This window comes from Micromys minutus, assembly GCF_963924665.1.
Source record: "Micromys minutus genome assembly, chromosome: 2".
Taxonomy (NCBI): domain Eukaryota; kingdom Metazoa; phylum Chordata; class Mammalia; order Rodentia; family Muridae; genus Micromys; species Micromys minutus.
Genome location: NC_137971.1, coordinates 76,268,519 through 76,284,506, shown reverse-complemented (window position 1 = coordinate 76,284,506; position 15,988 = coordinate 76,268,519). Strand labels below are relative to the sequence as shown.

At 39.4% G+C, this 15,988-nt stretch overlaps 1 protein-coding gene across 1 annotated transcript in view; it reads left to right on the top strand.

The window, feature by feature from the left end:
• Positions 1–836: 836 nt before the first annotated feature.
• The window catches only part of LOC308417668 (uncharacterized protein), a gene marked incomplete at both ends in the record, with an annotated part of 69,872 nt that continues 54,720 nt past the window's right edge, over positions 837–15,988 (top strand). Inside the window, 7 exons of the mRNA XM_080913007.1 lie at positions 837–1,081; positions 4,397–4,511; positions 4,680–4,853; positions 7,168–7,274; positions 9,351–9,488; positions 10,520–10,584; positions 14,876–14,909. Coding sequence (XP_080769133.1) covers positions 837–1,081; positions 4,397–4,511; positions 4,680–4,853; positions 7,168–7,274; positions 9,351–9,488; positions 10,520–10,584; positions 14,876–14,909 — 878 coding nt within the window. The remainder of the gene's footprint in view (positions 1,082–4,396; positions 4,512–4,679; positions 4,854–7,167; positions 7,275–9,350; positions 9,489–10,519; positions 10,585–14,875; positions 14,910–15,988) is intronic.

Below are 15,988 nucleotides of genomic sequence, written 5' to 3'. Positions count from 1 at the left end.
AAATGGAGAGAAACTCAAAGCAATCTCACTAAATCAGGGACTAGACAAGGCTGCCCACTCTCTCCCTACTTACTCAATATAGTACTAAAAGTCCTAACTCGAGCAATTAGACAACAAAAGGAGGCCAAAGGGGTACAAATTGGAAAAGAGCAACTCAAGATATTACTATTTGCAAATAACATGATGGTATACATAAGTGACAAAAAAAATTCATGAAAGAACTCCTAAACCTGATAAACAACTTCAGCAAAGTGACTGGATACAAAATTAACTCAAATGAATCAGTAGCCTTCCTCTACTCAAAGGATAAACAGATTGAGAAAGAAATTAGGGAAATGACACCCTTCACAAAAATCACAAATAATATGAAATATCTTGGATTCTCTGGGTGATGAGGATTTGGGGGTGATTAAACCTGGATGTCACTCTATTGGTTTTTTGACTTTCAGTCTGACTCTCCAGAGATTTGGGAGCGTTGGATTTGTAATTCAAACTCATTTGTTTAACAAAGTTAAATCATTTGAAAGCTAAGTAAGGTTTTGACAGACCCTAGGCTGCACTCAGCTAACTGAGCACCATTGGCTGATTGGTTTTGAAAGCTGAGCACTAGAGCAGATACGGTTACCGAGTTGCTAGGCAACCGCTAATCTTCAACCAATCCCAAACAACAGAGCTTGAGATTCCTTGGCAGCTGCACATGCTCTGGCTGTTGGCTTCTCCCATAGCAATCACGACCAGTCAATCGATCAGTCAATCGATCGTATTGTTTATGATCGCGTCCGGGGTGGGACACTAAAGACAGAGTGAATGGGCCTCTGGGTCCAACAGCCTCTGCCATGTCCAAAGTGGCTGGCTTGTCTTCCAAGAAAAGCCGATGGCTCTTGCAATCCTTGCTCTACCAGCAGCGACACTCCCTGGGCACCGGGTTTGAAAGTGCCAATATCCTCCTCTCGCCCAAGTACCACCTCAAAGACAAGGATCTGAGAAAGATCCATAAGGCTGCGCGTGTCGGAGATGCAGCCAGAGTGCAGCAGCTCCTGCTTGGGAAAGGCGGTGTGAACGACAAAGACAAGAAGAAGAGGTGGCCCAGGGGGAGGGAGGCTGTGGAGGAGGCAAGGCTTGTGGGAAAGAACGCCTCCGGAACAAAACCCTACTTATGTCTCAAATGGAAATTTTATCTTCGTTTTCTAGAGAACGTTTTCAAGCTAAGGAAAATATTTAACTCTTTTCATTCATACTTACTTTTGCCTTGGGCAGCACCCAGGGTCTTGCCATGCTAACAAAAACACTCTACTCCAAGCTCTTGATTTATATCTAGTGAAGTACAGATTTGAGAGGCTACAATGCTCTATGTACATAGGAAAGATACTTAATGACCTGATAAGACTAGGGGTTTTTATGTACTCTGCCATATTTGAGATATCTTTAGGAAATAACGGGCATACATACAATTTGTTTTCTCATCATCATCTAAAGTACCACAGAACTTTTAAATAACCCACAGAACACATTTTCCAAGTAAGCCTCTGTGCATGCATAGGATAGAGAAAGATGGGAATTTCAGCAAAGGCTGCCATGAACTTTATTTGGGTATAAAGTAAGAATAATGTCACTTTGGAAGGTCACACATACACACAACAGACACGCAAACACCTGCCCTCGTACCTGCCCTCGTACCAGCCAAGGCAGTGGCAGCTTGTTGTAAAATCATTTTCCTGCATTTGAAATGTACACGCAACTTGTAGTTCCCGTTACTTAGCTATAGCTCCAGTTCTCGGGGCAATCAGCTCTCCTCCTGCTTGCTCATAGCTTAGTTTTGTAAACCAGAAGATAAGTCTGTATTAATCCTGCATTATGGCTTTTACAGAGTCTTGTTCTAGGAGCTAGGGTACAGTTTGTTGTGAATGAAGTTACACACACTTGTTCTTTCCTACTTATCTTGACTTCTAAGATGAGCATGAAGTGAAGGTTTAGTAAACACTTATCATTACAGAAATCCTCGGAAGGATGCAAATGTGAGCCCTGCTCTGGCAACGTTTCTCACTTCTATTAGAGCTTTTGTGTTAACGTGCTTGAACTGCTATTTCTACTAACACTTAATGTCTCTCAAAGCAAGGGGAATATGTTTGTGGGGCTTATGGAAATCATGTTGCTCTATATGTGTGTATCTCTCTTTAAAAAAAAAAGATTTATTATTTGTTCAATGTATGTGAGTACACTGTAGCTGTCTTCAGACACACAACAGATGGTTGTGAGCCACCATGTGGTTGCTGGGAATTGAACTCAGAACCTCTGGAAGAGCAGTTAGTGCTCTTAACCACTGAGCCATCTCTCCAATCCTGCATGTATCTCTTATAGAGAGATTTATTGCGTATGTGCAGCCAACTCTAAGTTAATAATTCCACTCTAGTTCCATCCTTATGGAAACAAAAGGTAACAACCAAAACTGATTTTCACCACAACAGAAGTTTCCTTTCACTTCATAAATATATCTCTAAAAAATACTGACCTCCTCGTATTTATTCCATTTTTTCACACATTCATTTACTAAAAGTATCCCAGATGCCTAGTGATCAGTTCGCCTATTCCAGCTCTCAAAACACTTTCATCCTGAGAGCTCTCGTGTTTCCCTGCTAAGGCTATAAACTGGGAAATGTAAAATGGAAGTTACAGGTCTCCACTTCTGCTTTTTCCTTCCTACAGATTGAGCCAGTCTTTATTGCTCTTTTGAAAATTTAGGACAGTATTAAGTTCTGGCCTAAATCTGTGGGATTATCTGACTTTTATACATTCTATTGATCTGAACATTCAGACGAGGAGCTAGACCCACTCATTTGAACCCTGAGTCTTCTTGGTTTAAATTTTTCTTGAAAGTCAAAGGAAAAATAACTTTTGTTGTTATTCAGAACTCTTTACCCATGTTACTTTTTAAGAACTAAAATTTAGTTAGCTGCCAACCAGTTGGCTGTCTCTTTCATGGACCTATAAAAACTCCATATTCCTCTTAATGCTGGACCATGTCAATGATGACATTTATTTTGTGTTAGAGAATGTGAAATGCTACTAAACAATGTGTCATGATTTACAACTTGGCCTCCGATGTAAAAAATGCTCATTGTGGGAAAAGAGCATCTTAGACACAGGAAGACAATCCTTAAAACACACAGAATGAGTGTGATTCTGCTAATTACTGGAAACGCTGTCCTCAGCTGTCACAGAAGTAATAATTACAATATCTGACAACCATTGAGTTGTGTCTTGTGCTAGAGACTTTTAAAACCACTGCATATGGATTCTCATCATCATGGGATCATGGTCTTATGACACAGCTGCTATTTTCAATGCTCATTTTATGGTTGGGGAAAATTAGGCCTGGAAAGGGTGAGATATAGCTAGTGAGTAACACAGCTTAAAGCAGAATTCAAACCCAAGTGGGGCTAATTCCAAAGGACACCATCTTTCATTCAAAGTATCTACTCTGAGCAGGGGCAGAGCTTAGTGGGAGAGGGCTTGCCTAAAAGTTAGCTTCTTCCTCTTGCTGTGATAAACACTGTGACCAAAAGCAACTAGGAGAGGAAAAGGGCTGTTCAATCTTATAACTCCAGTTCACAGACCACCATTTAGAGAAGTCAGGGCAGGAGCTCAAGGCTGCAATCCGGAGGCGGGAACTGAAGCAGAGGAGTAGCAGTGCTTACTCCTTGGTCCTCAGGGCTTGTTCAGCCTGCTCTTCTTACATCACTCAGGACTGCCTGCTGGGGTTGGGAAGAATGACACCACCCATGGTGGGCAGGGTCCTCCCACATCAGTCATTAATCAGGAAAGTGTCCCCACAGGCTAGCCTACAGACCAATCTAATGGAGATAGTTTCTGCATTAAGATTACTTTTTCCAGATAATTCTGGCTTGTATCAAATTAACAGGAAATACTAACCTGCCCAATACTTAAATACGCATGCATGCATGCATGCACGTGTGCACGAGCACACACACACACACACACACACACACACACACACACACACACACACACTTTAACCAAATACAGTTACTTTCGTTGGTATAAGGATTAATAACAATCACTGCTATATCTTCTATAGAGATTAAATATTTAAGCTTTTTTTCTTTAAGATGAGGTCTCACACATTACCTAGCTTGACTCAGATTTGCTATATAGCCAAGGATGACCAAACTTCTAATCCTCCTGCATTTCTTTAGGGCTTCACCACTATGCCCAGACTGTAGTACCACAGGTTAGGATGCCAGGAAAGCAGTCCATAAATATTTGACTTGAAACACAGGAACTGCATGCCTTTTAAAGTTTAAAAGCACCTGGGTGGTTTTATTTTTCAGACCATGCTGTATAATTTCCTAAAAAGCCATCCCTCCCATTTTCACAGGACTGCCCTCCACATCGCCTGTGCTTACGGCCACCCAAAGGTGGTGATGGCCCTGATAGAGGGACAGTGTGAAATCAATGCCACGGACAGTGAGGAGTGCACAAGTCTGGTGAAGGTAGGCAGCAGCTAAGGATTTCAGCACAGGTTAGCGTCGATACATGATACTTCTCAACATACTAGGAATGGAAAGGCATCTGTATCCCTTTGAAATAAATAGATGGTCAGACCTATGGGATGTTTATTCTTTGAATCTATGGTCTATCTCTTGGTGCAATTCCAACAGGCTGTGCAATGTCAGGAAGAGGAGTGTGCTACCATTCTGCTAGAGAACGGTGCTGACCCAAATATTGTGGATGCCCAGGGCAACAGTGCTCTCCACTATGCTGTCTACTATAAGAATACATCACTGGCTGCAAAACTGCTCGACCTTGAAGTGAACATCGAAGCAAAAAATAAGGTAGAGACCATGCATCAGAAGGGTGCTAGCCAACCAACCATAGTTGCAAAGTGTGTGGAGAACCCTGGTCTACAGAGGAGCACAAACAGGCACTGTCTTCTATCCTCAGAAGCTCACGTACTCCTGGGATAGTCACAACCCTACCCCGCCCCACCCTCCAGACAAGGTCTCATTTTAAAGCTTGACTAGCCTGGAACCCACTGTGCAAACCAGGCTGGCCTTAAACTAAGAGAGAGAGAGAGCTAGAAGGGAAGAGAGGGAAAAGAGGGATAAGGGGACACACACACACACACACACACACACACACAGAGAGAGAGAGAGAGAGAGAGAGAGGCAGAGATAAAGAGACAGAGACAGAGACAGAGAGAGATCTCCACTGTCTTACCCAGTCTGCATCTTTTCTGTTTAAGTCTTGATACTTTTAAAGAAGCATCAGAGCACACAGTCTCGTTTTATGTATCCATGGCAAATATTTGTGAAAACACTGAATGTGTTAAAGGTAGATCTAACTTTTCTTACCTTGCAAACCAACACAGGAAAGCATTGTTTGCCTTGCAAATAGGCTTTATCTTAAAACTCAAAGCTTAGGCACTTGACATGTAGAAATCTTATAGTTGGTGACAAGTTATAGAAAAGAGATTTCTCTCTCACTGCTAAGGCTGGAAAAGACACAGACACATTAGAGTGGGAACAGATCAGATATGTGTTTAGCAGACCAGTTTAAAAACTAAGCAAAAGACCAACTTGGTTCTATTTTCTTTATTCTGTGTTTTTCGTGTTTGAATTTTCCTCAGCTGTGTCAAGATGGCATCTAACATGAACACCTCAGTTTCGGAAAGAGATTCATGGAGTTCTAACTAGGTGTGGGAATCACCAGGATGAAGCTGAGGAAGCCAGGTTGATGACTTAGTGATAATTAACCGGAAAGCCAAAGTAAATAAACAGTATTTCCCTGACCTTTTAGGCTTTCCTGGAAGGAAGAGGCACTGGATAAATTCTCAAATCTACAATATGTTATCACCCTTTCCCAGTTTTCCTGCTGGAATTCCCCTATCCCATTCCTCTCCCCCTTCCTCTATGAAAGTGTTCTCTAACCCACCAACTCTCTTCTGTTTCCCCACCCTGGCATTTCCCTACTTTCTATTTCCCCACCCTGGCATTTCCCTACACTGGGGTACTGAGCCTTCACAGGCCAAGGACCGCTCTTCTTCTTGATGCCTGGTAAGGCCGTCTTCTGCTACATATCTTGCTTGAACCATGATTCTTTCCATGTGTACTCTAAGGTTGGTGGTTTCATCTCTGGGAGCTCTGGGGGATCTTATTGGTTGATATGGTTGCTCTTCCTGTATAGTTGCAAACCCCTTCATCTCCTTCAAACCTTTTTCTAAACCTTCCACTTGGGACCCCATTCTCATGCTCTCAGCCTGGTATGTTTTTATCTAGGATCCTGACACTATAAGAGAAACAAGCAAGACTCGGCAACCTGGAGTAAATCTTTGTACCATTAGAAAGTTCTCCATAATTTATTGGCTCTATGGCTCCTCTAATGCAAATTTCACTTCCCAACAGTGTTGTCAAAGAGAGATCGAACAAGGGTAAAATGAGTTGTTAGGAGCTGGAGATAAGAGCACTGGCTGTTCTTCCAAAGGACCCAGGTTCAATTCCCAGCCCCACACAATAGCTCATACCTGTAACTCCAGTTCCAGGGAATCCGGCACCCTCTCAAAAACATACCTACAGAAAAAATGCCAATAAACATAAAACAAAAATAAATAAATCATTAAAAACAAAAAGTTACTTAGGAAAAAAATCACTTTTAAAAGTTTTTTTTAATACTAGATAAATACATTTTTAATGCTAGATAATACTAGATGCACAGCATTATATTCAAAGGAATCATAGACCTTTCTGTGTGACACAGCATCTCTGGAGAAGTAAATATTCTTTGGAGAGTAAATTTAGAAGCCTTGTTCTGGAGATGGTGGCAGAGCTCACTAACTCAATTAAACATGTACAGTTGTACTACTGTGGTTTAGAACCTGTGGCCACTGACATAAAACAAAAAGTCAGTGTACATGGGAGCAGTCATGTGACTCCAAACTGCCATTGTACACACCATAATAGAAACAAAGACGCTGCACAGAGAGACTGTGGGCATTTAGAGCGGACTGGAGCTCCCATGGTACATGGGGACACAGAGATTATGTTTTTCTGTGTCCTCATATTTGTATCCAGAGAACTCTTCTACAGTTTTTCAACTCAACTAACAAACATGTGGTTTTGTGAGTTTTAAGTGTTTTTCGTCATTTTACAGGGTGGCTTCACACCATTTTTACTGGCTATCTGTGAAAACAGACTGAGGATAGCTAAATTCTTACTAACGAAGAACGCTAATATACATGCAGTTGATAACCAGAAAAGGTATTATAATTTTTAAACTTTAGTGGTGGTATATCATGGTAACAAGTACTCAATTAGAAATAGAAATATTGATTAGCTGGATGGTGGTAGCACACTCCTTAAGTACCAGCCCTCCAGAGGCAGAGACAGGTAGATCTCTGAGTTTGAAGCTATCCTGGTCTACAGAATGCCAGGACAACCAGGGCTACACAGAGAAACCCTGCCTCAAGAAAAGAAAAAGACAGAGAGACAAAGAGAGAAAAAGAAAAAAAATATTGAATTAACAGAAAATAGAACAACTTAAAATGGCATCTCACCCCAGCTGAAAAGGTTTTGGTAGTTAATGATTACTAGTGGAGGGTGAGTTTATTTTCTTCTGAAGCATGGCCACTGGCAAACTTCCCATGTTGCTATGGATGGCACACAGTCTCGCAGCACTAATTGGCTCAGCAAATTAAAAAACAAACAAAAGAGTCCATGAAGTTAGCTATAAGACATACTTGGGTGGTTCTGGAATAAGTTGAAGGAGAGCAGGGCCATGTATTGGATCAAAGCACATTGTAGATCAAAGCACATGTATGGAATTCTCAAAGAATAAATAAAATGATATATATACATGAGAAAATATAACAACTTAAAATAATTGAGAAATAAGGGAAACTCAACACAATCATTAAGACTATGTAGAAAAAAAGTTATTCAGAACAGACAACACGAAAAACTGTGTATACTATAGCACATGGGTACCCTTATATATGCACTGATGTTTGTAAACGAGTTCTGCTGGCCATTTAGCCTTATAGCAACTGACAGGATTCGGTAAGTTTTATTCTAGTTTGATAATATGCAGACTCAGTTCATTTTTTTGCCTCAGTATTGAACTTCTTAAACTTTTGTAGCATTTTAACCTCTAATTTGCATACACTTTGCTTCTAAAAATCTATAGTAAGCAGATGCATGAGTTAAGATTGATTTGTATTTGTAATGACTCCTTCAAGAAACTATAAACATGCTCTTGGAAGAATACTCAGTCATATTAACCCTAAATGGCTATTAATTGCTAGTTCTAGATAGCGCTCATATTTTTTTTTAAGTTGGGTGTTTTCGTTTGGGATTGGCATTGTATAGGGAAGAAAATGAGCTGTGTTTGAATAAATAAATTAAATAAACCTTCAATGAAGATGAAAGTGGCATAAAGGTAGAGGAGATTAAATTTAGAGTTGTGTAAACTGGATTATATGATCCTGGCTTCCCCACATGCCATGTATGTGACTTTAGGAGCATTATTTACTACTAAACATATGTGCCTCTGTGAAAAGCAGGATCACCGATCCTAAAATTGTGGATGGAAGGTTCTCTGTGTATCATTTAGTTAAGAGCCTGTGAATGTCGGCAGCTGAGATCACTGTGACTGTCACTATTCTGAGATAAGGTCTCACCATGTAGCCCAGGTGGCCTGGACCTCACTTTGTGGACTATGATTATCTTGAAATCACAAGGTCCTTCCACCTTGGTCTCCTTAGTACTCAGATGACAAGCACGTACCACACCATTCCTGGATAATATGCTTTGAAAATAGCTTTTTCTCACCTGTCTGTCAGCTTTCTGAAAATTGCAATACGTTTTAGCACATGACACAGGAAACGCGGAGAGATTTTGCTTGGCATTTTGCTTTTGATGTTTATTTTCCAGTCAGCAGTCTTGCCCTGTATGGCAGACTTGCCTAGAACCCCTTACATAGTCCCAGCTGGACTCAGACTCAGAATCCTCCTGCATCAACCATCTGAGAACTGTGGTCCCAGGCATGCAGCATCACAGCTGATGAGAAATCATTTAAATTTTATCAACTCCAGACACATGACCTTGGTGTGGTTTCTGTTCATCATAGAGCTTTAAGTTAGCGTCTATGGTGAGTTGTCACAGTGGAGTAGGAGGCTTAGGATTTGTTTTTCTCTTAAAAGACTCAAGATCTTGAGGTGCTTGTCTGTTTCCTGTCGATAGCCAATTCTGCTCAGACACTAAACAGGCCAAATATAGCAAACTGGTCCTTAATTCTGTTAAAGTACTAAGGGTATTGTTATCTCTCTGCTTTTTCAGAACAGCCCTCATTCATGCTGTAAGTCATGACTCAACAAACCTAGTCAGATTTGTTCTTCAGCAAGGCGTAGACCTCTTTTTGAAAGATGCCTTTGGATTGAATGCAATCGATTATGCTGCTGATTTTAGATATAATACGTAAGTGCTTACATTAAATGCTAGTTTCTATTAAACTGAGTAAATAATCAATAATCTGAACTTTATTTACATGGTAGCTGTCTTTAGACACATCAGAAGAGGGCATTGTATCCCCTTACAGATGGTTGTGAGCCACCATGAGGTTGCTGAGAATTGAACTCAGGACCTCTGGAAGAGCAGACAGTGCTCTTAACCCCTGAGCCATCTCTCCAGCCCCTCAAAATAATTATAATAGTACATCTTACACATCAGAGAGAGCTTCTTACTTCAGTTCAGGTAGTTTTAAAACAGCAGGGAGTTAGTCTACATTCATTACCAGATATCAAGCAAAGGCAACCCTGGAGGTATCAGTGGATGACAGATTCATAATCTTGGCCTTTGGTTGGTTGGTTGGTTAGTTAGTTGGGTTTTTTTTTTTTTTTGGTTTGGTTTGGTTTGGTTTTTGGTGGAGGTACTGGGGATTGAACTCAGAGTCCCATACATGTTTGCCAAGCTCTACCCCTGAGCCTCTATCTTGGGACTTTTAAGATCTTTATTCTTGGGAATCCCAGCACTGTTCATCCCAAGTATCTTCCCTATAGCACAGGGTAGAAATAGTGCTGTGTCTATGACTCTCCTAATAATCTATTTAAGTCTATAAATGTCTAGTTTAGCATAAAGGTGCTTTTTCTACCTGAGTATATCTTTCACGACTGCCTGCTTAAATGTCCCCAGAAGCTAATAGTTTGCTCAAGTCAGATGACAATAAGGGGAAAGGGGACTTTATTTCTGTTGACTCTCTTGCTTCAGGGCTGCCATAAAAGCTGGCACTAAAGTCCAGGGGACAAACCACTGCTAGATTGTTTCTGCTGGCCAGTCTTCAGTCTTCTGACAGTGCACATTTAGCTATAAAGGCTTGGGGCCTTACACCACTGATGCTTTATGAGATGTATAATACCATGACATACAATACTGTGAAGAATTTAGCATACTTAGCAAATGGTTTTCACATCAGTATTAAGATGATAACTTTACTCATAATTTTTATAAAGCATTATGAAAATCCTTCTCGAATATAAAGAAAAAAGATATGAAGAGTCTGGAAGAGTCAACTTAGGTAAGAATTAGCCCTAGTGTGGCTACCCTGGATTTTAAAACTAAGAAGATATTTTGATAACAGCAAATTTAAAAAGATCAGTGCATAAAATGTTTTCTGTTGGATTTTATTTCATTATTGGGAGCCTAGAATTTACACATTTTTAAGAAATTGCTGGTAGAACATTCCCATCCTGAAAGAATAAAACAAATTTGAAGTGTTTTATTATTTAGTTATTCTGGACACTAAAATTCTGTGTGCATTTTTGTAAGTAGTAAAATAATTTACATAAATTACCAAGTTGCATAGTTCCTCAGCAGATCCATTGCAAGAATCACATTTATAAAAATAGATTGTTTTCAACTTTTGAGATAACTTGGTTATAATTACTAGATGAATATTATAAAATAATTGTCAGTGAAGAGTGATACATGTAATTAAAACAAAATATTTTATTATCAAATATTTTCTTGCTTAAATATTCTATCTTAAATTTTCCTTCCTGGTTTCTCTTGTGCCCACAGATCCATCAACAGTGTGTTGTTGAATCTCTGTGAGCTGGTACGGCCCCTCTAGTTCCCCTTGCTATTGGCATCCAGCTTTATTCCACTATGATCTGACAAGACATATAAATATTTTAACTCTTTTGTATTTGTGAAACTTGCTTTATGGCCTCAAGTGAGATTTATTTCAAAGAAAGCTTCCTAAGGTGGTGTTTTTCCTAGCTGTTGGATGGAATAGTTTGCACGTGTCTTTTAAGTCCATTTGTTCTATGATACAAGTTAACACTGATTTTGCTTTTCTGGCTTTTGTCTAGACAACCTATTGACAATAATAAGGTACTGAAGTTGCCCATATGATGGGGTCATATTTATCTGTCTCTTTATGTTCAGGAATAGTTACTTTGTGAAGTTGTGTATACCAATGTTTGATACATACACATTTGCTGTCATCATGTCTTCTTGGTATAATATTACTTTTATTAATACCTAGTGATCTATTTAAAGGAATATTTATTTTATGTATATGAGTAAACTGTAGCTGTCTTCAGACACACCAAAAGAGGGAATCCAGTTCCCATTACAGATGGTTGTGAGCCACCACATAGTTGCTGAGAATTGAACTCAGGACCTCTGGAAGAGCAGAGGTCTCTCCAGGCCAAAATGCAGTGATCTTTATCTGCCATGATTAGTTACAGTATAAAATCTCCTAAGCAAACACAAGTATGCCAATATGTGTTCTGTGTCGTGTCCCATTTCCACAGACTCCTTCTATCCTTTCATCTCGACCTCTGTGTCCAGCTCAGTTAGATGTGTTTGCTGCAGACAACAGGTCAATCCTGGGTTTTAATCAATTTGTTAGTCACCATCTTTTGATGACCTACTTGAGACTCTTTACATTTGTATTTATTACTGAGTATTTGATGATTCCTATCTTTAAAAAAAACCCTCTGGCTCAGGTACTGTTTATATATTTCTTTTTATTTTATTCATCGTACTTATCCTAGAGATTTTGTGATTTTTGAGTTCTTGATTCTTCCCTAGGTCTTACTACTGCCATTTACTCTTCCCTGGTGGTCATGTTTACAATACCTTAATTCTTATCCTCTTGCAGGATTTCCTCACTCCTTATCCTCTTGCAAGATTTCCTTAAGAATTTTCTGCAATGCTTATTTAGTACTCAAGAGCTGTTGAAGTTTTAAGAAGGATTGAAAGTCTCCTTCGGTTTTGGAAAATAACTTTGATGCATATGATTACCTAGTTGATATTCTCCATAAGGTCTGGAATTGTGTCATTCTCTCCTTCTCTGGATTTTCCTGAGAGGTCTGGTGTCACTGGGATAAGTTTTCTTTAGTAAATGAGTCAGTATTTTCCATTTGTAGCTTTTTTATGTCATTTCATTATCCTGGATCTTTAATGCTTTAACTATAATATGAAGGGAGATTTTCCTTCTCGAATCTGAGTTTCTAAATGTTGCTTGTATTTTCGTGCGATGTCTTTCCTTGGATTTGGGGATTTTTCTGCTAACCCTTTATTAAACAGTTTCCTACTTCTTAGTTCTCATCTCAGTTTCTACCCCTCGGATTTTTATGCTTGGCTTATGGACCGTCTCACAGATTTTTACACGCTGTTCACACTCAGTTATCTTGTGTTTGTTACCACCAGGCTGGACTATTTTCCACCTGTGTCGAAGCACTGATTTTAGTTGCTGCTTGGCCTGGTTATGGGTAATGTTTTCCTCTGTGGCTTTTATTTGTTTGGCAGAGACTTTCATTTCTAACAGTTCTGGGTCCTTTTTCCCCATAATATGTCATTTTCTTGCTGGGTTATTTGTCCTTAGAATAGAAGCTTCTTATTCGGGACCTGAACTGACCTCCTGACCTTAGTGATCCGTATTTGCTCCTCTTTGGCATTGTTAATCATTGTTTGCCGCCCTGCCTTTCAGTTCTCAGGCATTTCAGTTGCTGTAGTGTTTTTGATGTGGGTTACTGAGGACCTTTGGAGGTGTCGTATTGTTTTATTTTTTATATTTCTTCTGCTGCTGTGCTCTGGTTTGTGCATCTGTTGGGACAGGTGCATTTTCTTTTACCCACTCTGTTTTATATAAATATATGTGTGTATGATTTTATCATGTATGTTATATATAGTATAAGTATATATAATTTTATTTAAATATATAAAATAAAGAGGGTACATATATATATACACACATATGTATTCTGTGACTTTTTACTTGGTAGTCTTACCTTCAGTTTATAACTTCTATCATTTGAAGAGGATAAAGCAAAAAATAGTAGTGAAAACAGTAATTTTAGAGTGCTAAGGACTGAACCCAGAGCCTCCCCCATGTTATCCAAGTGTTCTACCACTGAACCATTCTTCTCGCTCTAACCATTGCACTTTCAGACCAGTTTTAGGTTCACAGCAAAGCTGAGGACCAGTTCATGGCTTCTGGTTACCTGTGCCTCCCACACATGCATAGTAGGATATTATTACTCTTCTCTGCACTTACTACAACTTATTAGTCTACAACAATCCCTCCCTCATCATCTAATGGAACTGTGTTAAGGATCACCCTTGGTTTCATACATCCTCATTTAATGGATACCACACCTATTTACCAGTCAAGTATCACATGTAGAGTAGTCTCACTAATCTTAAAGTTCCATGTATTTTTCTCCAGCTCTCTACTTCTACTTTTTACCATATGATTATACGTGGTAACAGGTTTCATAAAGATATCTTTATATGTCATACTTTGACCATAGGTACCTTCACCCTTCCCTTCCACCCATTATTCCTAGTCATTTGCCCTCCCCGGCTCACTTCCACAGTCATGTCTTAGATACATATACGATTTTATGTGTCTGAAGAAAACCTAAGAGCCATAGATAAGAAAAATACAATATTTGTCTTCCTGAGTCTTACTTGCACTTATATGATGCATTCCACCTACAGCCATTTTTCTGCCAGTGATGTAATTCCATCATTTGTAGCTGAATCAAGTTCCTCTGATATGTGACATTTTCTTTATTCTGATCCTATAGCTTGGCCACTGGGACTGTGCAAGTATCTCTGTGGTGTGTTGGTTCGATGCCCTTTATATATACACCAGGAGCAGAGGCTTGCTTTTTTATCCAAAATGATGTATTGTGGATTTTTTTAATCCATAATAAACATCACATATCCATTTCCATGCTTAATTAAGTCTGATTCCAGTGCTCAAGAGGAAGAGGCAGAAAGATCTTTGTGAGTTCCAGGCCCAACCTGGCTACAGGTGAGATCCTGCCTTAAGAGAGAGAAACAGAGACAGAGAGAGAAACAGAGACAGAGAGACAGAGAGGGGGAGGAAGAAAGGAAGAAAGCAAAGGAAAAGAAAAAGACAAAAGGAAAAACAATTTAAATTTAACTATGTCTTCTTAGCTAATGTTTCATGATGGCAGCAACTCTTATAAAGGACAGGAGTATCCCAATGTCCTTAGTTTATGAAGGCCACTCTAGTTGAACAGTGTTGATTTATGAAAGGAATTCTGTTAACTAGACCACTGTTGGTCAGTGTAAGGATGGTATCATGGTCATTACACAGTTTCCTTTTATGAATGGAAGCTTCACAAGCTTCGCCTCTCTTCCCTGCACTTGATAAATACACAAAGGGAAGCGAGAGTCCTTAGTGCATCCACGGCAGGTAAGCAGGAGTGGTGCTCATTAGAGCACTCGTCAGGTTCTGTAATGACACATCAGCGCCTTACACCTCTCATGTGTCCATTGTCCTCTTGAAGATTGTGAATACATTCTACTTTTGTTTTTAATAGTGGAGAAAAGCTCTGAGGATGACTCTTCCGGAAGGTACGGTTTTACACGTTCTTAAAGACTTGACAACTGATGAGAGAACAGAAAAGGTTTTTTTTATAATTCTCTACTATGGCATGGACATACTGTTGGATGTTTAATATTGTTCTGATTGTTACCACAGAGCTTTAAAAAAAGGTCTCTCTCTCTGTGGTTATATTTTATACCTGTTAGGTAACTGCCGTGCATAAAGGTTGAGTCGTTGGTTTGTGATCTTGTAATTGACATGTAGATGGCCGGTTTCTCCCTTGTTATTTCTCTTGCCCCCAAGCATATAGAATGATGGGGGTTGTATAGTGTTGAGACACAGATATGTGTCCGATTAGTTCAGTTCAAACCACAAAATTTAGTCATGAAGTGGCTGCTTGGAATGATCCTGAGCATCCACAGTCCAAAGGTGTTCCAGTTTTCGACAAGGGCAGTGGTACCAAGGTTTTATTGGCTTGGCTTTTGGAATATCTTTTTTTTTCATTGACAATTCCATACAAATACACAATGTGTTTTGGTAACATTCACCTCTCTTTGCCCTCTTATCCCTGTCCAACTTCTGCAAAGGGCTCAGTACCTCGTTTTCAACTATAAAAAGTCGTAAGGCAGATCTCACTCAGCTGTGGCTATGAATCCATAGATATACAACATCAGGCAAGTTTCGGAGAGGAATTATTTTAATGAAGGCAAAGAAACCTTGAGTGCAGTGTTTCATTAATTAGCGTGACTTTAACAGTTACTTTTCTCTCTACTTACTGGTTCCCCAGTGTGGTTTTCCTTACACCACTGCCCATGCCTCAGTCCCAGAAGTGTTCCCCCTCTTGTAAAACTCCATTTTCCCCTCAGTGACTATACTCTTTTCTTGATTTTATTTGTTTTATTTCAGCTCTTCCTTGACTTTCTATTCTTTAATTTCTCACTATTGCCTAGTTATATATTTCTGCTTGTCTGTGAATAGAATTTAAAGGTTTTTAGAGAATTTATCATCAAACTATGCTCTGGCACTTCAGCCTGTTTTTATTACATTTATTACCTAATATTTATTTGTTTGCTTATTTAAAGTCCCTTCACATGCCATGGTACCCAAG